The sequence below is a fragment of the Lagenorhynchus albirostris genome, chromosome 16 (assembly GCF_949774975.1).
Source record: "Lagenorhynchus albirostris chromosome 16, mLagAlb1.1, whole genome shotgun sequence".
Taxonomy (NCBI): domain Eukaryota; kingdom Metazoa; phylum Chordata; class Mammalia; order Artiodactyla; family Delphinidae; genus Lagenorhynchus; species Lagenorhynchus albirostris.
This window is the reverse complement of record NC_083110.1, coordinates 19,299,736-19,325,341: the sequence shown is the minus strand read 5'-3', so window position 1 is coordinate 19,325,341 and position 25,606 is coordinate 19,299,736. Positions and strand designations below refer to the sequence as shown.

The following is a 25,606-nucleotide window of genomic DNA, read 5'->3' as shown; positions in this document are numbered from 1 at the left end:
ATTTCCTTACCCATGTTAGAGAAGTTTTCGACTATAATCTCTTCAAATCTATTTTCGGGTCCTTTCTCTCTCTCTTCTCCTTCTGGGATCCCTGTAATGCGAATGTTGCATTTAATGTTGTCCCAGAGGTCTCTTAGGCTATCTTCATTTCTTTTCATTCTTTCTTCTTTCTTCTGTTCCACAGCAGTGAATTCCACCATTCTGTCTTCCAGCTCACTTTTCCATTCTTCTGACGCGGTTATTCTGCCATTGATTCCTTTTAGTGTATTTTTCATTTCAGTTATTGTATTGTTCATCTCTGTTTGTTTGTTCTTTAATTCTTCTAGATCTTTGTTGAACATTTCTTGCATCTTTGCCTCCATTCTTTTTCCGAGGTCCTGGATCATCTTCAGTATCATTATTCTGAATTCTTTTTCTGGAAGCTTGCCTATCTCCACTTCATTTAGTTGTTTTTCTGGGGTTTTATCTTGTTCCTTCATCTGGTACATAGCCCCTCTGCCTTTGCATCTTGTCTGTCTTTCTGTGAATGTGGTTTTTGTTCCACAGTCTGCAGGATTGTAGTTCTTCTTGCTTCTGCTGTCTGCCCTCTGGTGGATGAGGCTATCTATAGGCTTGTGGAAGTTTTCTGATGCGAGGGACTGGGTAGACCTGGCTTTTTCTCTGGTGGGCAGAGCTCAGTAAAACTTTAATCCACTTGTCTGCTGATGGGTGGGGCTGGGTCCCCTCCCTGTTGGTTGTTTGGCTTGAGGCCACCCAACACTGGAGCCTACCCAAGCTCTTTGGTGCGGCTAATGGCGGACTCTGGGAGGGCTCACTCCAAGGAGTACTTCCTAGAACTTCTGCTGCCAGTGTCCCTGTCCTTATGGTGAGACAGGGCCACCCCCTGCCTCTGCAGGAGACCCTCCAACACTAGCAGGTAGGTCTGGTTCAGTCTCTATGGGGTCACAGCTCCTTCCCCTGGGTCCCAGTGTGCACACTACTTTGTGTGTGCCCTCCAAGAATGGAGTCTCTGTTTACCGCTGTCCTGTCGAAGTCCTACAATCAAATCCCACTAGCCTTCAAAATCTGATTCTCTAGGAATTCCTCCTCCCGTTGCCAGACCCCCAGGTTGGGAATCCTGATGTGAATCTGAGAACCTTCACTCCAGTGGGTAGACTTCTGTGGTATAAGTGTTCTCCAGTTTGTGAGTCACCCACGCAGCAGTTATGGGATTTGATTTTATTGTGATTGCACCCCTCCTACCATCTCATTGTGGCTTCTCCTTTGTCTTTGGATGTGGGGTATCTTTTCTGGTGAGTTCCAGTTTCTTCCTGTCGATGATTGTTCAGCTTTTAGAGGGAGTGAGAGCACATCCTTCTACTCCGCCATCTTGAACCAATCTGGCCTTGGCTAATTCTGTACTCCTTGATTCAGATATCTCCTCGCCACCTCCTTCTAACTTCTGCTCCTCTTTTAGTTCTCTGGCTTCCCAAATAGTCCAGACTTATTAAAAATTATTTGATATATGCTTGCATAATTTTCAGTAACTTACTTTCATCCTTAACATATAATTGCATTATTATTTAATTTATTTTTTCTCCTCTAATCTGTGAATTTGATAAGGTTATAGACTGTTTCTGGTTTTTGTTCACTGTTGCATTACCTGTGTCTAGTTCAGTACTGGGCACAATCTAGTATTTAATTAATATTTGCTGAATGAGTAAATGGATGCAATCCTTATTTGTGCATTGGATTCAGGTTTTTGTTGAGTGTCCTTTTAAATTTCTAATTGAGTCAAATCACAAACTTTTAAGGAAAAACTACCTATGTAACACTAATACCTACTTCAGGGAATAATCTACCTTTAAAATATGCCATCTTGCTTATACTGTTCCTGCACAGAATCCTTCAACAATTTAGGCAGGTGGACAATCATTTGGTATAATCTCCCTATACTCTTACTTTTTGAAATGCATCCAATTAATTCCTATTTCCTTTTGGCTGTCTGATACCATAGGTCTTGACTATTATAACATCTGTACTGATTATATCACTGTTTAAAGAATTTATGTAAGTTGTCTAGAAATGCTTTTTCAGACAGCTAAAACAAGTAAGAATTTCCTGATTTGCATTTTAATATTAAAATTGATATTCTCTCAGTTACAGTATAATAGCTATGCCATTGGTAAATGCTTATTTATTAATGGCTACTAAGAAGTAAGTTTTATAAGTTCAAGGGTTAGCTACTTATTATACTACAGAAGACTCTCTCAGTACTGTTGGATGTTCTGGTTGGGGAAGAAAAAGAGAATATGTGCACTAATAATTACTAGTATCACTCTTGTTTTTCAAACACCAGGAAGGTGTATAAGTTAATACTCAGATTACCAACCTAAAAAAAACGTTTCCAGTTTCAAATAATTAAAATCTGATCTCATTCATCTTCAACAAGGACAAAAATTCCCTGGGTAGGACCGTCTAAGCTCTGACTTCACTTCTCTAAACCCTTTCATGTAGGTTGGCTTCATCTTTTAACTGTTAGCAAGATGGCTATAGCATTTCTGAGTATTAAACCTGTACACCAAAATTTTCCAGAGGCAGAAAAAGAGTTATATCATTTCGAGTCCCTTTCTAAGAGCCCAGATGTGGTCTCATGTCTCCTTGCTTAGAACTGAAGTGCATGCCCATTCTTAAACCAATCCCCGGCAAGGACAAAGGGTCCGCTATTTTTGTCTTGGACAATTAGATCCTACTCTCTGAGTCTGCAGAACGGATATAGTTTGAAGTACATGACCTACTGGAGGAGATTTGATACGTACACAAAAATCAGTATTTGCTTAGGGCAAACTGGGTAGAGAACGCTGAGTGGTTATTTAAGAGCTGTCTGCTGCAGTCAGCATTCATTCACTCATTAATGCTGTATTGAGGACCTACTATGTAGTATTATAAGTATTCTGATGAGGTAGTACATGGATGCACATCCAAAGGGCACAATCAACACAAGAAGAATCAAGAAGAACTTGCCCAAAGGAAGAACTGTCTTGGCTGAGACCTAAGTTATAAGTAAGCATTAAAGGAACAAAGAGCTCATGAAGAGTGTTCTAGACAGAGAAAACTGGTTAAAGAAGAAAATTCTGTCATGTCTGCCATTTCTTCATTGTGTGTGTCGGTATATATATATATAAAGAGAGAGAGGGAGGGTTTACTATGTGCCAGGAAAGGTTCTAGTCTTGGGATTAGAGTCCCTGGCCTTTTGGGGTTTACAATATAGTGGGAGGAACAGTCAATGAACAGATATATGAACATATATTATCATGTCAGTTACTGATGAGTGCCTTAAAGAAGAAGCAGGCAAAGGGCCAAAGAAGGATGGGAAATGACACTTTGCATCCATGCTTCTCAAACGTTAACGTGCATATGAGTCAGCTGGGGACATTACTAAAATGTAGATTTTGATTCAGTTGATCTAGGATGAGGTTTGTGGTTCTTTGTTTCTTGTAAGCTCCTGGGTCTTGTCAATGCTGCTAGCTCATGAACCCCACTTTGAGTTGTGAGCCTTTAAGGGTGATATTTGAGCAGAGACCTGAGTGAAATAAAGGACTGGGCTCTTATAGAGAATAAAATACCACGAGAGGACTAAACACAAGGTTAAAAGGTTAGTGTAGTTGGACACAGTGAATGAGGGGAAGAAAGATAGTAAATGAGGTTAAAGGGATCTCCCAACAGTCAGATCATGGAGAGTTTGTAGGTCATGCAAAGGATTTTAGATAGCTCTTAGTGTGATGAGATACCCTTGCAGGATGAAATGTGGATCAGTCACTATTCTCCAGAGAAACAGAACCAAACAGAGCAGAGAGAGAGACAGAGACAGAGACAGAGAGAAAGACTTTAAGGAAGTGGCTCATGAAGTTATGGAGGCTTGCAAATCCAAAATATGCAGGGGTAGACCTTCAGGCTGGAGACCCAGGGAAGAACTGACTATGCAGTTTGAGTATGAAGGCTGTCTGCTGGCCGATTTCTCTCTTCCTCAGGAAGGCCAGTCTTCTTAAGTCTTTCAATTCATTTGGTTAGGCCTACCCATATTATGGAGGGAATCTGCTTTACTCAAAATCTGTTGATTTAAATGTTAATCTCATCTGAAAAATACCTTCACAGCAACATCTAGATGTGTTTGATTAAAAATCCGGGTATGGTGGCCTTGCCAAGTTGACACATAAGATATAACACAGAGGGCAGGTAAATATGTGATCTGGTTTTATCATTTCCATCTAATAAATATTGGTCATGTCTATGATGTCAGTGGGTCACACTTTATGATTTCCAGTGTTCCTGTTAGTTCCAAAATCCACAACTCTATGATACTCCCATTAGATAATCCCTCGGACCATATACACTTGGAACACAACTTCTAGTTAGGAACCACATTCACGCCCAGTGGTGTTCTCTGTGTTATTTTTTTTTAGAATTTTCTGAGCAAATAAGCAGACCCCAGATCACCAAGGTTATGAAGCAGGTCAATTGAGAATAGACAGGACATGCTTCCTGAGCCCAGTTCTCAACAAGTAGAACAGTCTCATTAGATTTGTCTTTGTGAAAACTACTTGCCTTGGCATCTCAGAGGCAAGGAAATAAACAATTTGCTCTCATGTGCAGTAAGATCGAAGAACTTACTTTAATGCAGGTCTTAACCAGATTCTCACTGCAAAGCTACTGTAATAGGACTATCTAACCTGATACAGGATTTTTATATGGCAAAGATCAGGATGTTGGGTAATATCAGATATATTTTGTCACGTTGAAGGTGATCCAAAGTCTGAATACTTACTTACCTTATTTAAATATTTGAAAATTTTACCACCGTGTACAAGTCCCAAAAGATGTTTTCATCTTCTAAGAACACACAGTGTTTCCGAGGAGGGAGCTTCCGTTGCACATCAGCCTATTGATTTGGTGATCAATCACTATTGCCCTAAACTTTAAAATAAGACAGCTGTCTTATATTGAATGTGTTCTGCATGTGGCTGACTTTTATAGTACATCTCATGGGACATTTTGTTAACTCCTGACAGGCTATTTATTTGTAGCATAGTTGTAGCTCTGAAATCTATTGTAATCATTAGGTAGCCTTTCCCACTTCTGAAATTCTGCTACCGTTTGTCCTTTCTGCACCCTATGTCATTCATTCTTAATACCAGATACCATATGGAATCAAGGAAGAAAATCAGCGTTTCTCCATTGCAAGCCCATATTTGGAATTTAGTTGAATAGGGACACTGTTTAAAAGCATGTTCCAGTTTTCTGGTTGAAACTGTTTTTTGTGTGTTTTTGGTTTTGGTTTTTAATATAGCTGGCTACCTTCAGAATAATTCTCCATTCCAATTAGCCTATAAAAGGCACATTTCTTGTCATTGTTAAATCCAGTTTAATAATCTTATTTTCCTACGTTTAAGAGAAAGATTTTGACTTTTCATCTTCATGTGCTGTACTTGCTCCTTGAGGAGGAAATAGCAGTCATGTCAGGGGAATAATGCTCACAGAGAAGCAAGTGTGAGTGAGAACATTGTGGGGAAGAATGAATTGGATTAAGCCCTGCTGAATAGGAGATGACATTTAGAGGGGAAATTTAGACCTACTATCATGGACTTCCTGGAAATATTTTAGTTGAATTTTTTCTATTTCAAAATAATGCATATTCACTGGAGGCCTGAAACGAAAGTCAAAATTCTCCAGAGATTTAATTTCAGGAAATTTTGCCCGATAACATATTTCCCCTTCCTCATAATTTTTCGGAGACTCTAAAATAAAGATATTAATAAGATTTTTTGATAGAAAATACTAAACCATTTTCCATCAAATACTAAGTATAGGGCTTCCCTGGTGGCGCAGTGGTTGAGAGTCCACCTGCGGATGCATGGGACGTGGGTTCGTGCCCCGGTCCGGGAAGATCCCACATGCCGCGGAGCGGCTAGGCCCGTGAGCCATGGCCGCTGAGCCTGCGCGTCCGGAGCCTGTGCTCCGCAACGGGAGAGACCACAACAGTGAAAGGCCCCCGTACCGCAAAAAAAATAAATAAAATACTAAGTATATAATTGCACATGGAACCGGAAGGATCCTGTGCCCCCAGTTAAACATCTACACTCCTTACCTCCTATCTATGAAACGTGTTCCTTCCTTATGCTGATTTGTAAAAAATAGGGAAGGGGCCGCTCCTCTACTCCGACCATGTAGTTTCTTTGCTTCTCCAAAATACCTTGCCCAGTTCCAACTTTTCTTCCATAGCCTGAATTAAACCTATTTTTTCCAGGCTGGAGCAAGGGAAGGAATAGTTCCTGGGTTTCTTCTTGTCATATAGGGGATTATTTAATTTCCTTTCAGATTACAGAGTATACATGAGTCTCATAACTTTCATAGCTTATTCTGGTCTTGGGAATGACTTTTCATATAGTGCTAATGCTTTCCTGGTCATTTTTTATGGAGTTTGGGGAGTCATTTTTTCTGCATGTTCTTCTACTCACATCTTAGCCTGAAGTCTGTTATTTGGAAAGTTTTCAAGTTGAAAGAAGAATTTCAGCTAGATCATTTAGAAGTAATAGAAATGCAGAAGAGAAAACATGTGAACACAGAAGCTAGGAGAACTGCAGTAAGAAATAATAATTTAATGATAGGAGATAGCAATTTAGTGAAAGGAACTGCTTTGTGTTCATTCATCCTCTGAGAATGCAAATGCATTCTTTTAGTTTGACCTTTAACTTTAGAAAATCATCCTTAAAGAAAATTTTGGAAAATAAAAAATTTTGTAGGAGATGAATACTGTTTTAAGTACAAAGGATTATTTTAATTTCTAATGACACTAACTCTGCACTCAGATCTTAGTTCATATCCTGGTTCTTCCACTTCCAGCTACTTAGGACTTCAGTGAAATTACTCAATCATTCAGCTTCAGTTTCCTCGTCAACAAGGGAAACTGTTATTACCTGTATTATAGGATTGTTGTGAGAATGAAATGAAATAATTTACGTACGATTATAAGATGCTTAACATAAGGACTGGCATTTTATAAGCCTTCTATAAATCTTGGCTTTCATTATTTTTAGTGTCACTGTCAGGTAAATGCTGACCTGGTATTATGGGCCTGGGACAAAATAGGAAAGAAACAGAGGAAAGGATGGTAGTAATAAATAGAAAAGGAAGACACATGTATACAAATGCTAATGAGATTATAATTATATTGATAGTACATATGAGAGGAAAAATAACAGGCAGTTTTATCTACCAAGAATAAAAAAAAGGTAATATATGAAGTTCATAAATAAAGTTTTATTCATATGTAAAGTTCAGATTTCAAATCATTCTGTTACAAAGTAAAAGCAAATTGAACTTTATAGAAAGTTGTTATACATGGTATCAAATCATACCCCCCTCCAACTTTATTTGGAGACTTTCTTATCAATAAATAAATGGCATGTGAAACCAGTTTATTGCATTCTTTCTCTTTTAAATGTACATTCTTTTTGAGGAGTAGAGAGGTTATCCATGTGGAGGGAATTTAAATAAAACTGTTTTTTCTGCAAGTAATAATTGAAGATATACAAGAATATTACCTCAGTAAATGAATGAAAAAAGAGCACTCTTTGAGATGAGGAAACGATTATAGTACTTTTGAAATATTACAACTTGCTGTAAGAGATAAGATGCAAGTAGAAACAGAGGTATGTATGTGAAATACTGAGACATCAATCCTGTCTGCTAGAGGGTCTATAGATGGACTGCCATCCAAAAGCCAGGGTCACATCCTGTACTGTTTTATTCCTCTACTCATTAATTTCACAGAAAATCATTTTCATAGAAAATCAGTTTTTATAGAAAATGTATGACCTAATCACTCAGCAACATATTCCCTATTCTTTTAAAATTTTATTTCAATTATATAGTGTGTAATAGCCATAATAAATGGACTGTTGTTAAAATATATGCTACATATAAGTGTCTACTATATATATGGAATCTGAATATCTATAACTTCTTCAACTGTGGGGGTCACCCTTCTTTTTACGACTCATCTAGAATGATCTGTCTGCCTATGACTCCTCTTCCATGAGTGTACAATGTCCAGTCTTTTTATGAGATTCGCTCCACAAATTTTTCAGATCCCTGGGAAATACTCATGTCCCACAAGCATGTCTGACTTGTGCTTGTATTCTCTCACTCTCTACTCCAACTCCAGGCTCCTCTGTTGGTCAGTTTTTGCCAGATTGTAACTGTTTCTCCATGCTACTACTTTTCCCTCTTTTATCACTTCAACCCACACCAAGCTCTAACATTTAACACTTTTTTTTTTTTCCTGAAGGGCTGAGGATAGCTTAAGGAATTTAAAACACACAAAGAAAAATGTTTTAAAACAACAAACCAAAACAGTAGTCTAGACACCAAGGCTTTATTATAAGAAGTGAAATTTCTTGAGAGAAAAAGGGATTTGTGAGTTCCAAAGAACCAGAATTTATACTATAAATAATAGAGCAGGAAAGAATACAGAATTTGATGTCAGAGCAATGTACCCAGCAGTTGTGAAGAAAATAAAAGTTCAACCATTTGGTAAGTGAGAAATGATATGAGAAATTTTACCTGGGATTATATGCTTCCTAAACCCTTGAGAAGGTCCTAGTTCTCCTTCTCTGTACCCCAGACTGGGAAGAGTGGGAAAGTCAACAGAAACACTGGTGAGGAAACGTAAGAATAAGGGACTTGTGCCCTATTGCAGGCTGATTAAAAACCTCTAGGTCAAACATGGTTCCCTGGTTTTAGCTTATTCATGGTTGAGGAAGTCTAAGCCGATGTTACTATAGTGTGGTCCACAAATCTGCAACTTATATGAGTAGATGGTTTTTTCTCCAATTCATTATTAGAATGTGTCAGAATCAATGCACTGGTTTGTTTATGGAAAACGCCTTACTATGAAAACTGTCAGATAAACAGTACACAAAGTATTATATTTAATTTACATTCTGCTGCAAGATTATTATTTCCTTGTGAACTGGCACTTTGAATAGTATTTGTATAGACAAATGGAACTGAGGGCAGTATTGAATTAAATTATTTAAGAAAACTGACAAGAGAACATAAGTGAAGGCTTATTGTACCAGGTATTAAACGAAGCATAAAAGCTACTATAATTAAAACAGTATAGTATAGGCACAGGAATATGCAAATAGATCTATGAAAAACAATAGAGAAACCAAGATCAGATCCATATGAAACAGGAATTTAATCTAAGAAAAGTGGCATTTTGGACCATTTGGGAAAACATTTAATACATTTTGTTTTGACATTTCATTGTTTATGTTGGCAGAAACAAATGTTAAGTCCATTATTCGCATCATAACAAAAAAGTAATTTCCATAGCATTAGCTTGCTAGGGCTATCATAACAAAATGCCACAGACTGAGTGGCCTAAACAACAGACATTTATTTGCTTACAGTGCTGGAGCCTAGAAGTCCAAGATCAAGATGCTGACAGGGTTGGTTTCTGGTGAGACCTCTCTCTCTGGCTTGTAAATGACTACCTTCCCGCCATGTCCTCACATGGTCTTTTCTCTGTGTGTGAGCTGAAAAGGAGAGCTTTGGTGTCTCTTCATCTTCTTATAAGAACACCAGTCCTATTGGATTAGGACCCTGCCCTTATGATTTTGTTTAACCTTAACCATCTCCTTTAAGGTCCTGTTTCCAAATACAGTCGTGTTGGCAGTTAGGGCTTCAACATATGAATTTTGAGGGGACACAGTTCAGTTCATAATATATGTGAAAGAAAAAACACAAATGTTTTGATGAAATTATAAGGATAATATGTTTAAAGAGTAAAGGAATTCTACCATATAAAACACAAAACACAAATCTAGAATCCATAACACAGTGCTTTCATCCAAGTTGTTGATCACATCAGTCATTCTTTTATAGCTGAGTAGTATGCCATTGAACGGATGTATCACATTTGTTCATCCATCTGTTGAAGGACGTTTGGAATATTTCCAGTTTGTATGATTATGACTAGGATTGCTATAAATATTCATGTACAGGTTTTTGAGTAAACGTAAGTTTTCACTCTCTAAGGTTAATACCCAGGAGTGGGATTTCTGAGGCATACAGTAAGCATCTGCCTTGCATGTCTCCACATAGGCCATGTGGGAAAGGCTTAACTACAGCAGATCTAAGTCTTGGCAGAATTCCCTGCGATATTCCTGGAACATGAGAGCATGCCGGAGCTTGTGAACAAGACCATTTTCCACCTGCTTACCTATCTTCCCAGGAAGGTGTCATGAGGCAGTTTCTTATCACCTCCAGTGTTTTGAATAGATGTGAGAATTTTTGCCTTGCTGCCATTAGTGTACAACGACAGACTATAAAACAGCTTACCTTTAAATTGAAATTGGCTTCTCAGTGAGTAACAGGTTACACTGACACTCATGTCACATCGTCATATTATTTGGCCCCTTTTGTTTCAGTGTCATCCTTGGGGACCAGGGACATGGGGAGCTGGCACTTTTGCTCATCTTTCTTTTGCTTTCTTGTAAGTTATAAATTGTCTGGATCTAACAGGAATTTCTTGTTTCTTTAAAGACAAATCAGTCCTTTGCCAGGATTTTGAATTATTTACAATTTTTTAGAAATTATGAATAGAGCTTACCTACATATTCATTACAGATTTTTGTGTGAACATAAATTTTTATTTAAATTCCCAGGAATAGTATTGTTGAGGCATATGGTAAAGAAGAAACTACCAACCAGCACATATGTGAGAGTTCCAGTTTTTCCACGTTCCCACCAGAACTTGATATTTTCAGGAACATTTAAATTGAGTTGTTTGTTTTCTTATTATTGAGTTTTGAGAATTCTTTATATATTTTGGGTACAAGATCATTATCAGATATATAATTTATAAATACTTTCTCTAATTCTGAAGTTTATCTTCTCGTTCTCTCAACAGTGTGTTTGAAGAACAAAAGTTTTAAATTTTGTTGAAATCTAATTAATAATTATTTATTTTATGGAATGTGCTTTTGGTATAATGTATAAGAACTCTTTATCTAACACCAGGTCATAAAAGTTTTCTCCTATATTTAAAAGAATATTTTATGGGTTTACATTTCATATTTAGATCATGATCCATTTTGAGTTAAATTTTTGATAACATATGAGGCTTAGGGTAGATTATTTTTACTACATAGGGATATCCAATTTTTCCAATATTATTTGTTGAAAAGACTATTTTTTTCTCCATTGGATTCTTTTGCATTTTGTGAAAAATCACTTATCCATGTATTTCTAGACTATTATGTTTCATTGATCTATGTGTCTATCCCTTCACCAATACCCCATTGTCTTGATTACCATAGCTTTACAGTGAATCTTAAATTTAGGTAGAATGATTCCTCCAACTTTATTCTTCTTTTTCAAAATCACTTTAGTTATTCTAGATCTTTTGAATTTTCATATACTTTAAAAAATCAGGCTGTCTATATCTAAAAAATCCTACTTGGAATTTCATTAGAATTGCAATAAATATAAGTATCAATTTGGGAACAACTGATGTTTTTACAATGTCGAGCCTTCCAACCCCTGAGCATAGTATTTTTCTCAAATTATTTAGGTCTTTGGCATCTTTCATCAGCATTTTGTTCCGTTCAGCATAAAGATCCTGTACATGTTTTGCTAGATTTATACCAAAATATTTTTGAGGTTTTGTAAATCATATTCTTATTCACTTTTGGTAGGATTATTTATTTTGTGCGGATTGGTGAAAATGTTCTCTGAGGGCAATTTGGCAGACTCTACAAATTTGAGAATGTACTGATCCAGCTTTTCCAGTCTTAAGAATCTATCTTACAAAACCATTTTCACATACGAACAAGGTTATAAAGATATTAATTACTCTGTAATAACAACAAATAGAGATAAAATTTCTATAGAAAAGGATATAAATAATTATGATTCAGGTACATCATGGGTTCTTATGGTCATTAAAAAAGTGTGAAGTTCTTTCTGCGCTCGCGCTCATTGTGGTGCCACCAGACGCTCCCTCAACATGCAGAACAATGCCGGCGAGTTCGTGGACCTGTACATGCTGCGGAAATGCTCTGCCAGCAACCGCATCATAGGCGCCAAGGACCACGCGTCCATCCAGATGAACGTGGCCAAGGTTGACAAGGTGACAGGCAGGTTCAACGGCCAGTTTACAGCCTATGCCATCTGCGAGGCCATTCTCAGGATGGGCGAGTCAGATGACTCCATTCTCCAACTGGCCAAGCTTGACGGCATTATCTCAAAGAACTTCTGACTGGAGAGGATCCTGGATGTGGAACGTGTGTCATAAATACAGAGTGAAAACCTAAAAAAAAAAAAAAAAAAGTGTGAAGTTGATCTGTTGGTACTGATGTCTCGTATATGTAATTGACAAGTAAAAACAAAGCTTGTCACAAATAAATATATAGTATACAAAATTTTTGGTGTGTTTTATTTTTAAGAGAACACTACAGAGAAAGAACTGGAAGGATATAGATAAACTGTTAAGTATAGCTATCCATGGGATGGAATGGAAATAATTAAAAGAGATTTAACATTTTACATGATATATCTATATTGTTTGACTTTTTGTAATTAAAAATATAAAAGTATAGGAGAAATTTTATAAATGAAAGAGTACGTGATTTTATTTTTTAGACCTTTATAAATCAGGAACTATTCAAATCTGGGATTAGAATGATTCCCAAATCTTTCAGGTAGAAATTTTGAACTACCATGAAATATGGTTACAGATAATACGTTGGAAAGCGTGGCAGGTTTGACCTTGGCAGGATGCTGACAAAGCAAGAGAGAGGCATGGACATACATACACTACCAAACGTAAGGTAGATAGCTAGTGGGAAGCAGCCGCATAGCACAGGGCAATCAGCTCGGTGCTTTGTGAGTGCCTGGAGGGGTGGGATAGGGAGGGTGGGAGGGAGATGCAAGAGGGAGGAGATATGGGAACATACGTATATGTATAACTGATTCACTTTGTTATAAAGCAGAAACTAACACACCATTGTAAAGCAATTATAACCCAATAAAGATGTTAAGAAAACAAAAAAAGAGATAACAGGAGTTAGTATTTGCTTTGTGTTATGATAAGAGGGTTGAAACTTTTCAGGAGAGCTGTCAGCCAAATTTTTTTATAATTTAATTTTCCAGTGATATTTTATAAAAAAGGAATTACAAATCCAGGAGTCCAATAAATCAGTATTTTCTTAAAGTTTTAAGGAAATTTTTACAACTGTATTATTCTTAATCTTACATTTAACATTTAATTAATAAATTGTCTCTGAATCTAGATAATTTTTATATGTTTTCTTAGGCATCTAGAAAATATTTTTTCTCTTCTAACCTTTTTATTTTATTACCTTTTAAAACACATATGCCTCTCTCTCTTCTGTGTTGCATTCATTTCTCTAATTTCTGTGCCCTAGTGTTTTCCTCATCCATAAAATGGAGGTGAGCATTTTATTTATCTCATTGTACTGTTTTGCTGGTTAAATAAGGTGATACAAGTCAAGCATAAAAAAGTATCTGTTAACACATAGTGACTGCTCACTAAATATTGTCTGTAGCTACTCGTGATTATACGTATACCATCTTAATCCATGCTATTGCAACTCGGACTATTATCATTACTACAACCAATTATTAATTAGATTTGCTTAAGTACTGTCACATACAAGGCAATGTACTAAATGTAAGTATGTATATGTGTGTGTGTGCATGGTTATTTAATCCCCTCAAAGCTCTATGTGGTGTGTACTATTGCGAAGTCCTATTTATATTGGAGGAAACAAACACAGAGAGACCAAGTGATCAGCCCATAGTCACAAGGTTGGTGAATGCTAAAATTAGAAAAATCTTCCTAGTCTTACTTTATCTTCAAAAAAGCTAAGCTTGTGACTTGGACAGGGAACTGTGGTTGGAATGATTAGGCTAATTAGGAATCTTTACAAATCTAGTTCATAAGCAACTTGGAAAAAAAGGAATAATTAATTTTGAGCAAAGTAACTTCTCTAGCTTGTGAGAAAATGAGGCAGCACTTTAAATACTACTATAGCAGAATCTTAAACCCAGTACATTTTTCTTCTGTTGCTATTTCTTCTTTGAGAGGTGATGCAGCAGAACAAGATTTTTCTTTTAAGTGTAAATATTCTAAGAAATGTTTTCTCGGTGTTGTAAAATGCAGTCACTTACTATATTCTATGATGTTCCCTGATATCATCCCTGTCTACTCATTCACTATAAAATGAATATTTACCACTTTATTTCTACTAAACCTGAAATGTAAAACTCTTAGTGTTTTGCTGAATGGTGGCCCTTTAACATTAATAGAATAAAGTGAGGTCTAAAGCCTTACTGTGTTGTACAAGAAACAATGGACAACAAACTGTTCTTTATATACATTAGATTCACTTTCACCTTACAGGTTATTTATTCAAACTGTATTTATATTAGCACTTCAAACAAAGTAGATTTTTTAAACTCTTGGAAAAGAATACCAAAACCTTCTACCATGTGCACTATCACTGCAAAAGAACAAAATGAGAAAATAAATTAAAATTGCATGAGTTTCTAAAAAGAGCTTATCCTTTTAAGATATTTGGCTGACATCTTGTATACAATTATTTGGAGGTAGGTTGGGCTGTTAACTGCTTTATTTTCTGAGCTGTGGAATGGAACTCAGAGTGGTTGAAGGTTTCGCTTTTTGATTGTTAGGATGAGTTTTATAGAAAATTATTTAATATAGCAATTACATCTAAAAAATGAGTTTAAACTTAGACTACAACCCAAGATGGAGAAAAAGATAATTTATTTCCCAGTAGGAAATCTGTTAATCAAAGCCAATGCTATCTTCCTTTCACAAATGAAGCCCATTATAAAGTTAGGCACTTTTAGTATTTTAGTGTCATTTGTCAACTCAGTTATTTCCATTTTCATGTAGAAAACAATCAAAAAGAAATGCATGTATTCTTGCCACAAAAATAGCAGGTTAACACTCTGTAGCACGTTATTATTTTAAAAGATATATTGCTAGACTCTGAGTCATTAAATTATTTCCCTAAAATGATGGTGTTGTCTGGAATCTAGATTTGCTGGATGAATGCCCTTTGGTAATGCAGTAGTTACTGCCTTTTGCTAAATGTTATAATTTATAGGAGCCAAAAAAGCACAGCTCCTGGAATTGAAAAAGCTTTCTAAAGGCATTCATTTATAATTTTTTACTTAAGATTATTTATCAAGCTAAAACTTTAACTATAAAACCTCAGTTTTAATTTCAGTTGTTGAAATGTCCAAATCAAGCAATTGAAAAACAAAATGATAACATGGCTCATATGCTTTTCACCACATTATACTGCATGTAGAAAAGGACCCAGTGCAGCGCCTGGGATCTCCATTGTGTTGGTTCCCTCTTCCCCCTCCCCTCTTGCTTCTTTATTGCTTCGCATTTCTATACACTACAGATTTCCAATCAGCACTAAAAAAAAAAAAGCCCCAAAGCTCTACAGTGCAATTTTCACCCAATTGTCCCATAACTTGTGGATACAACCACTTTGTGTTGGTGCATGCAACCCCAGCACCTTTAATTTCCTTTCATTTATTTCTTTCATCTCTCATTTTATTAACCATTTAAAGGAAATATTTTCTAGGATTTTTAAATTTGTTTAACTACATGTGTATCAAAACTTTGTACAAAGTGTCTTTATATACTGGAAAAATGGCAGAATTTTTCTAAAATATACAATAGGTATTTCTGCAAGAGAGTAAATTAAAAATTAAATTCAATATCAGCCTTTCTAAAAGTAATCAATCCTTTACAAATGTTTGCATTATGTAGTTCTCACAAATAACTTGAGTAGAAAGAATTCTTAATTATTTAATCTTTGAATCACCAAGTGGTATTTAGAACTACTGTTTATGAAATAGTGCTTATTTGTAAGAGTAGTTTAAAATGAATTGAGGCTATAACTTCATTAATTTACCTAGTTAAATTTACATGAATGGCCTTTCTTTCCCTTTTCTCCAGAATAATTTCTGCTTATCATTTAGATTTCAGTTTAAGCATAACTTCCTCAGGGAAGTAGCTTCCCAAATCTGAATAGGTCAAATTCATCAGCTATCAGAAACTGAAATCTCAAACAGAACAGCAAAAATTTTTAAATGGTTATATGTGATTTGAACAAGTCATCTCAAAGGCTTGATTAATACTCTATAGCAAAGAAAAAATATATTTTTTTCAAATACACATGGAGTGTTATAAAAATTGACCACATAGTATATATAACAAAGGAAAAAAGTCTATCTAGTTCCAGAGAATGAGTCCAGTACAAACTATGTTATTTCACCATAATATGATTAAATTAGCACTAAAAATATGCAGAAAAACATGTTTGAAAACAAAGAAATTATTCTTAAATAACAGGTTAAAGAGGAACTCATAATGTAAAGTAAGAAATATATATACCTGAAAGACAATAAGAATCCATTTTATAACTTATAAAATGCATCTAAGTCTGTAATAACTGCAAGTTATCGTGTTAAACTTATTTTTTTAATGGGAAAAAAAGTTACTTAAGCATTCATCTCTAGAAACTAGCTAATGAACAACAGAGTTAAGCTGGAAAAAGTAGAAAAAAATAGAGAGTAGACAAGAAAATCATATAAAATAAAACAGATTTTAAAGCTGGTTCTTTACAAGTTTTGTCAATGAAATAAAGCTCTTGCAAGACAGAATACAATTTTTTCTTTTAAAGATTACAAACACTAACTGTGAAGGGAAATAAAACTATAAATAGAGTAGAGCAAAAATATCATTTGAAAATAATATGAAACATGTTAAGGAATTTTGCATTTAAGGAATGCAACTTCAATACACTTGGAAATTTAGATGAAATGAGCAATTTTCATGAATGAAAATTCAATAATTATACTAAAAATAGACTTAAGTAAAACAGAAAACCTGAGTAAACTTGCAAATAAATTAAATCCTCCACCTTTGCCCCCAGCAAAACATACCAGATCTAGACGTTTTTTCCAAGCAGATTCTACCAGATATTCAAGGAGATTAGTCTTGTCTTTTACAAATTATTTCAAGACTAAAGAAAGATGCAAAGTCACATGATTAAGTCTATCAGTGTAATTTTAACATCCACAGCAGTCAGAAATAGAACAAAAATTACAGGCCAATTTTATATATAAACATATATGCAATATGAAGTCCTTAAAAGGACTTAAAAGTTAAATCTAAAATGGCCACACATGTAAAGAAACACATCATGACCAAGTAGCATTATTATTCTTAAAAATGATTATATTCATTAAAAGCCTGGTAGCTCTAGAATTTCTATATAGGAGAGGATTATGGTTCAACAGGAGGTTATAAAAACCACCACCAGGGGTAGTTGTGTTGGATGAGATTGTGAAGGGATTGAAGCTTTCCCAAGCCACTGTTAGCATAGCTAATTTCTTTTTTGCTTTTTCTTCATTTTTCTTTTCTTTCTTTCTCTCTTTCTCTCTCTCTCTCTCTCTCTCTCCTTCATCTCTCTGAGATTACAATAGCAATTCTGTGGCTAGATTAAATGACTTGGGAAAAAAGCAAAGAGATAAGTACAATGGTAAGATATAAAAATAGCCTTTCTGTAGAACCAATCTACCCTAGAGATATGTATCAGAAAAATGAGTAGACACAATTCGCTGTAAAATGGACTATCAATAACAGTAACAACTTCCTGTTTTTGAAAAAAAATTTAAAAACAAAATGAACATAATGTTGTACATGAAATAGAATAGACCTACATGAAAGAAAATCAATATTCTTCTGTTAGTAACTGATGAAGCCTTGATTTGAGAATCATATATGCTCTTCTCTTGTAAGAGATACAGAAAAATAGGAGTGGTCTTGGAGAAAAACAAAGTTTAAATAATAGAAAATAGATTTAATGAGGCATCCATAAGAAATCGGACCTTTATTATTTAGCAAGGATTGATGGGGAGTAAACATTTTCAAGTGTCCTTATCAGTCTGATTTTGAGCAGTTTGTCACCACCATTAAAAAAATAACCTGCTGCAAGAAGTCATTGACTATAACTAAAGTAGTAACTATAAAAGAAAGAGTGTATTTGTGTAATGGTCACCTCTAAAGATCAGTCGAGAAGTGTCAACATTGAACATTTATAGACAGCATGAAGTCAGGGCCCCAGAAATGGCAATCTCTAGAAATTCCATTTGGAAAAAATACAAACTGTGCCCCACTTACTTCTGTAAAGAATTGGAACCAGCAGGGTTCATTTCAGCTTTGTATTTCTGAGCTCATTTTTTTCTCATATCTATATCACATTTATCATGAAGCTCTTATGAATTTTAAAGTCCCCTTTTGAATTAAATTGCCTAACCAGAGCACCATTTGTTTTGAAAATATTTATATATTTAAATGCTATAATAGTCCTTCTGTTTCACCAATGAACAAAACAGGTGGAACAAATTTAAGAAAATAAGATAATTATTAGTTTTTCTCTTAAATAGTGTAGTTTGAAGGAAAGAAGGAATAGACTGAATATATCAAACAGCAGGACTTAGCTGTGAAGATTTAATGCATGGGGACTATTTTTCCACTTTCTTTTCTGTATCTTCCCTTTTATATTTTAAAATTCTATTTTGGTAGTTAAAGCTGTACCTATTATTGATTATGGGTATCTGGACATGGAAAATCGCAGTCAGACATAAACCTCTGAAAGAAAGACCTTGTGTTTTGTTATTACAAATCGTCACTCTACATTATGGGACACCCGGGCAGTGCCATTTCTGTCTAACCTTCTAGATAATGGAATTTCGTGGCTGTTTAATCTTTTAAAGAAACATGAAGACTCCTGAGATTACATTTCCATGCCTTTGTAAATTGTACCTTACTAGTATTAAGGTACAAGAGGATGCCTCTTCAAGCTTCATAGCTTGCACCAAATAATTAGTGGTTAATACCATTTTACCATTATCTGTTTTATAAAAGTGGCAAAATATTAAAAGAACTAATTCCCAGCTGTGATTAAGGTCAATATGATTCAGCATAAAAATTTGGGGGAAATTCAGAAGAATGTTGGAAATTATTGAAATTGTCTAGTGATATAAGACAGTTTTTCTTTTTATTGAGTATGAAAATGAACGATATGACCTTCTTCTAAAGCAGGGCTTTTCAAACTTGAAACCACCTGGGAGTCTTTTTAAGATTCTAATTCAGTAAGTCTGAGATAGGGCCTGAGATTCTGCATGTCTAACAAGTGCTTAAGTCATGCTCATGGTGCTGGTCAATACACCAGACATTGGTAGCAAGAATAGAGTGTAGAGGTTTGTAACCTAGGCTCCATGGAGGAGTCTCAAGGTTTGTGTGAACTATATGATGTTGTGCACAGAGTGTGTGTGTGCATTTTCAAGGGAGAGTACCTGTAAGTTTTATCACATTCTCAAGACTTGTGTGACCTACCCCTCTATAAAGTCTTGATTAGTATTTCCTTAGTATGTTTCTTGTAGATGCTAGTCCTATAAGATAATAAGGTTGGGATACTCCGTATATTTATCTTACTTTTGTATATTTAAAATAAATATTAATATGGTAAATATTTCAAGAAATTCTAAAGTTATTTTACCCACTTAACTTTCTTTAATCATGGCATTTCTTAAACTAGTAATGTAATTAATTCTTTTTCTCAAGTTTTACCGAATAATGTTCCATGAACCATAAAAAAAGATATTGATTTACTTTAAACAAAGATTAATATGTAAATCTTGGATTTCCTTTCCACTGTTTTGTTTTGTCCTGATTACATGTGACTCACATTTGTTCATATGAACTATCCAGTACCCTAGCCTCTCAATCTCATGGCGTCTTCACTTCCGTTGATTTTTTTTCTTCAACACTATTATTAGCCACCCATTCCAGTCGTCAGTCTTCAACTTGATGACTCCCAATTATTTAACATTAATCTCAACCTTGGTTTTGGCTGGGACTTGTATATCCCACTACTTGTTTGACATCTTCACTTACTGGCATATATGTATGAACATTTCAGAAATAACATGATCAAAAAAAGACTCCTGATTTCCCTCTCTCTTCTAAAGCTACTCCTCTCCAGTCTTATTCATTTCATTTAATAAGTACTTCCATTTACTCATTCCAGGTCAAGCCAGCAAGTAACAAATGGAGTAACTATGTGGGTAAAAGTAATTAATCCTGATTAACAGGAAGGTAGGGCTATGCTACATATTTGGTGCAGAGAATAGTAATGTCTGAAACTTGATGGATTTCTTGACACCTCTTGGTATTTTCACACCAAGATTTAATTTAAAAAATGGACAAGTACAAGTAGATATGACCTGGGGAGGAAAGGTGACTAGAGGTTTGGACCTCTCAGGGATGAGTCAGGATCATCTCACCATTCAAGCTGCCTTGATTAGCAGAGGTGCTGGCTAAGGATTAGGAGAAAATAAAATGGATTATGGTAGAGACAATCATGAGTCTTGGTTACAACCCCAAGAGTAGCTACATTAGTGCAGGTTGTAATTCGTCTCACTAACTCTTTACGTGTAAGTTACCCAGGACACAACACCAGCCAGGATCCCCCAGAGAAGCTATTCCTAGATATAGTGAATTTATGATAAGAAACAAGTAAATATGAGTGGTACAAGGGATAGACTGTAGTAGGTCCTGCAGTACTCCATCCTCTTTAGGGACTATGCAACTGTCCTTCAGCCACTAGGAATATCTGTTGCCAGTGTCTCATGGTTGTGCCCCTCACTGGGACTCACCTTTCACTGCAGGAAACTTCCTTTCCCAGAGTTATGCTGCCTCCCAAGTGGTGGCCTGCAGTTAGGGACTGGCTTATATTTATATGAGGATATATTAACTCCTTGCTTCAATTTGGGAGAATTCTAATAGGCTCCAGAGCACCTAAGAGTATCATTTTAGAGCTCAGTGGGTCCACTTCTCATTTAGCAGAGTTCTACCTTCCTCATTTCTTTCTAGGTGTATCTTCGGGAGAGCTCCTCAACAAATCTGCATGCAGTTCCTCATGTACAAATCTGTTCCTTAGAACCAATCTAAGATATGCCCTATTTAAAATTATACCTCCACCATATTCTATTTATTTACCTTATTTTATTTACAGTATTTATCAGCATCAGAAGTTATTATACTTATCCATCCCCCCATTTTTTTTTTGTTTGTTTTGGGGTTTTTTTGTTGCTGTTATTCCTCTTTAATAGAATGTAGGCTTTCTTGGGTTGGTAACTTTGTCTTTCCTGTCTAGCACTGTGTCTCAAATACCAAAATTATTCTTAACTGATGATCTTGTAAATTCTTCTTAAATGGATTTGTGAATCCTGTATCTATATAAAAATCACTACAGAGTAATGATTACATTCATGATTATTATATAGAAAAAAGTTTAAAAAAATTAAGTAATGTTATACATTTAATTTACTGATAAATTTTAGAGTTTTGACATATCAAAAGGAAAAACATAATCAAAGAAAAACAGAAAATCAAAATAAGTTAAGGAGTACAGGCATACCTCATTTTATTGTTCTTTGCAGATGCTAAGTTTTTTTTTACAAATTGAAGATTTGTGACAATCCTACATAGAGCAAGTCTATAGGTGCCATTTTTTCCAACAGCATTTGCTCACTTTGTGTCTCTGTGTTACATTTTGGTAATTCTCTTAATGTTTCAAACATTTTTATTATTATTATATTTGTTATGGCGATCTGTGACCAGTGATCTTAGATGTTACTCTTGTAACCATGCTCATGTAAGACAGCAAACTTCTCCACAAATGTAGGATATGTTTTTGACTATTCCATCGACTAGGCTTTCCTTCATCTCTCTCTCTCCCCTTAGGCCTCCCTAGTCTTTGAGACACAATATTGAAATTAGGCCAATTAATAACCCTACAATGGCCTCTAAGTGAAAGGAGTAGTTGCACATCTCTCACTTTAAATCAAGAGCTAGAAGTGATTAAGCTTAGTGAGGAAGGCATGTCAAAAGCCAAAATAGATGCTAGGCCTCTTGCACCAAACAGGCAAGTTGTGAATGCAAAGGAAAAGTTCTTGAAGGAAATTAAAAATGCTACTCGAGTGAACACACCAATGATAAGAAAGTGAAATAGTCTTATTACTGATATGGAGCAAGTGTGAATGGTCTGTATCAAAAATAGCCCCAACCTTCCCTTCAGCCAAAGCCTAATCCAGAGCAAAGCCCTAATTCTCTTCAATTCTGTGAAGGCTGAGAGAGGTAAGGAAACTGCAGAAGAAAAGTTTGAAGATAGCAGAGGTTGATTTATGAGGTTTAAGGAAAGAAGCTCTCTCTATAACATAAAAGTGCAAAGTGAAGCAGTCAGTGCTAATGTAGAAGCTGTAGCAAGTTACCCAGAAGATCTAGCTAAGATAATAAAAAAAGGTGGCTAAACTGAACAACAGATTTTCAATGTAGACAAAACATCCTTCTATTGGAAGAAGATGTCATCTAGTAATTCATAGCTAGAGAGGAGAAGTCAATACTTGTCTTCAGAGTTTCAAAGGACAGGCTGACTCTCTTGTTAGGGCTAAAGCAGCTGTGACTAAGTTGAAGCCAAAGTTCATTTAACCATTCCGAAAATCCTAGGGCTCTTAAGAATTATGCTAAATCTATTCTGTTTGTCCTGCTTAAATGAAGCAACAAAACCTGGATGACAGCATATCTGTTTTCAATATGGTTTATGAATATTTTAAGGCCACTGTTGAGACCTACTCCTCAGAAAATAAAAAGATTTCTTCACTGACAATGCATCTGGTCACCCAAGAGCTCTGATGGAGGTATACAATGAGATTCATGCCTGCCAACACAACATCCATTCTGCAGCCCATGGATCAAGGAGTAGTTTTGACTTTCAAGTCTTATTATTTAAGAAATACATTTTGTAAGGCTAAAGCTGCCATAGAAAGTGATTCCTCTGATGGATCTGGGCATAGTAAATTGAAAACCTTCTGAAGAGAATTCATCATTCTAAATGCGATTAAAAACATTTGTAATTAATCAGAAGAAGCCAAAATGTCAACATTAACAGGAGTTTGAAAGAAGTTGATTCTAATCCTCATGGATGACTGAGTGGTTCAAGACTTCAGGGGAAGAAGTAACTGCACATGGGGTGGAAATAACAAGAGAACTAGAATTAGAAGTGGAGCCTAAAGATGTGACTGAATTGCTGTAATCTCATGATGAAACATTAATAGATGAGGAGTTGCTTCTTATGGATGAGGAAAGAAAATGGTTTCTTGAGATGGAATCTACTCCTGGTGAAGATGCTGTGGAAGATTGTTGAAATGACAACAAAAGATTTAGAAAAGTACCTAAATTTAGTTGATAAAGTTTGAGAGGATGGACTCCAATTTTGAAATAAATTCAACTGTGGGAAAAATGCTGTCAAACAGCATTGCACGCTACAGAGAAATTGTTTGTGAAAGGAAGAGTCAATCAGTATGGCAAAATTTACTCTTGTCTTATTTTAAGAAATTGACACAGCACCCCACCCTAACCTTCAGCTGCCACCACCCTGATCAGTCAGCAGCCATCAACATCAAGACGAGACCTTCCACCAGCAAAAAGATGATGACTCACTGATAGCCCAGATAATGGTTAGCATTCTTTAGCAACAAAGTATATTAAAGTAAGGTCTGTACATTGTTTTTTTTTAGATGTAATGCTATTGCACACTTAATAGACTACAGTATAGTATAAACATAACTTTCATATGCATTGGGAAACCAAAAAAATTGTTACTCACTTTATTGCACTATTTATTTTGTTGCACTGGTCTGGAACCAAACCTGCAGTATCTCTGAGGTGTTCCCATATACTCAACAGCTCCATTACAATAAAAAATTTAGAGAACTTAGTCATATACACACCTTGTTTTATATTAATTTGCTTAATATTCTGGGCTATATTTTAAGTATCAATTATTTTACTTAAGGTACGGGGAAAGATTTAGTGACAGAGGATACCTGTTACTTACTGAAGGCCTACTTTTTTTATTTTTAACATCTTTATTGGAGTATAATTGCTTTACAATGGTGTGTTAGTTTCTGCTGTATAACAAAGTGAATCAGTTATACATATACATATATCTCCATATCTCCTCCCTCTTAGGTCTCCCTCCAACCCTCCCTATCCCACCCCTCTAGGTGGACACAAAGCAGCAAGCTGATCTCCCTGTGCTCTGTGGCTGCTTCCCACTAGCTATCTGTTTTACATTTGGTAGTGTATATATGTCCATGCCACTCTCTCACTTCATGCCAGTTTAACCTTCCCCCTCCCTGTGAACTCAAGTCCATTCTCTATGTCTGAGTCTTTACTCGTGTCCTGCCCCGAGGTTCCTCAGAACAATTTTTTTTTTTTTTTATTTTTAGCTTCCATATATATGTGTTAGCATGTGGTATTTGTTTTTCTCTTTCTGACTTACATCACTCTGTATGACAGTCTCTAGGTGCATCCTTCTCAATATAAAGAACTCAATTTCGTTTCTTTTTATGGCTGAGTAATATTCCATATGTGGCACATATATGTGCCACATCTTCTTTATCCATTCATCTGTCAGTGGATATTTAGGTTGCTTCCATATCCTGGCTATAGTAAACAGAGCTGCAATGAACATTGTGGTACATTAATCTTTTTTAATTATGGTTTTCTTAGGGTATATGCCCAGTAGTGAGATTGCTGGGTCATATGGTAGTTCTATTTTTAGTTTTTTGAGGAACCTCTATACTGTTCTCCATAGTGGCTGTATCAATTTACATTCCCACCAACAATGCAAGAGGGTTCCTTTTCTCCACACCCTCTCCAGCACTTATTGTTTGTAGATTTTTTGATGATGTCCATTCTAACCGGGGTGAGGTGATGCCTCATTGCAGTTTTGATTTGCATTTCTCTAATGATTAGTGATGTTGAACATCCTTTCATGTGTTTGTTGACAATCTGTATATCTTCTTTGGAGAAATGTCTGTTTAGGTCTTCTGCCCATTTTTGGATTGGGTTGTTTGCTTTTTTTGATATTAAGCTGCCTGGGCTGCCTGTATATTTTGGAGATTAATCCTTTGTCAGTTGCTTCGTTTACAAATATTTTCTCCCATTCTGAGGGTTGTCTTTTCGTCTTTTTTATAGTTTCCTTTGCTGTGCAAGAGCTTTTAAGTTTCATTAGGTCCCATTTGTTTATTTTTGTTTTTATTTCCATTTCTCTAGGAGGTGGGTCAAAAAGGATCTTGCTGTGATTTATGTCATAGAGTGTTCTGCCTATGTTTTCCTCTAAGAGTTTGATAGTGTCTGGCCTTACATTTAGGTCTTTAATCCATTTTGACTTTAGTTTTGTGTATGGTGTTAGGGAGTGTTCTAATTTCATTCTTTTACAGGTACCTTTCCAGTTTTCCTAGCACCGCTTATTGAAGAGGCTGTCTTTTCTCCATTCTATAGTCTTGCCTCCTTTATCAAAAATAAGGTGACCATATGTGCGTGGGTTTATATCTGGGCTTTCTATCCTGTTCC

General features: G+C 35.6%; 2 protein-coding genes across 2 annotated transcripts in view; both read left to right on the top strand.

Moving 5' to 3' along the window:
* CTNNA3 (catenin alpha 3) overlaps positions 1 to 25,606 on the top strand; it is a 1,656,790-nt gene that overhangs the window by 1,207,393 nt on the left and 423,791 nt on the right. The window lies entirely within an intron of this gene.
* On the top strand, positions 11,996 to 12,371 carry LOC132507047 (small ribosomal subunit protein eS21-like). Its single transcript, XM_060126020.1, has one exon. It carries the CDS (start codon positions 12,056 to 12,058, stop codon positions 12,305 to 12,307), a length of 252 nt encoding a protein of 83 aa, XP_059982003.1. The 5' UTR covers positions 11,996 to 12,055; the 3' UTR covers positions 12,308 to 12,371.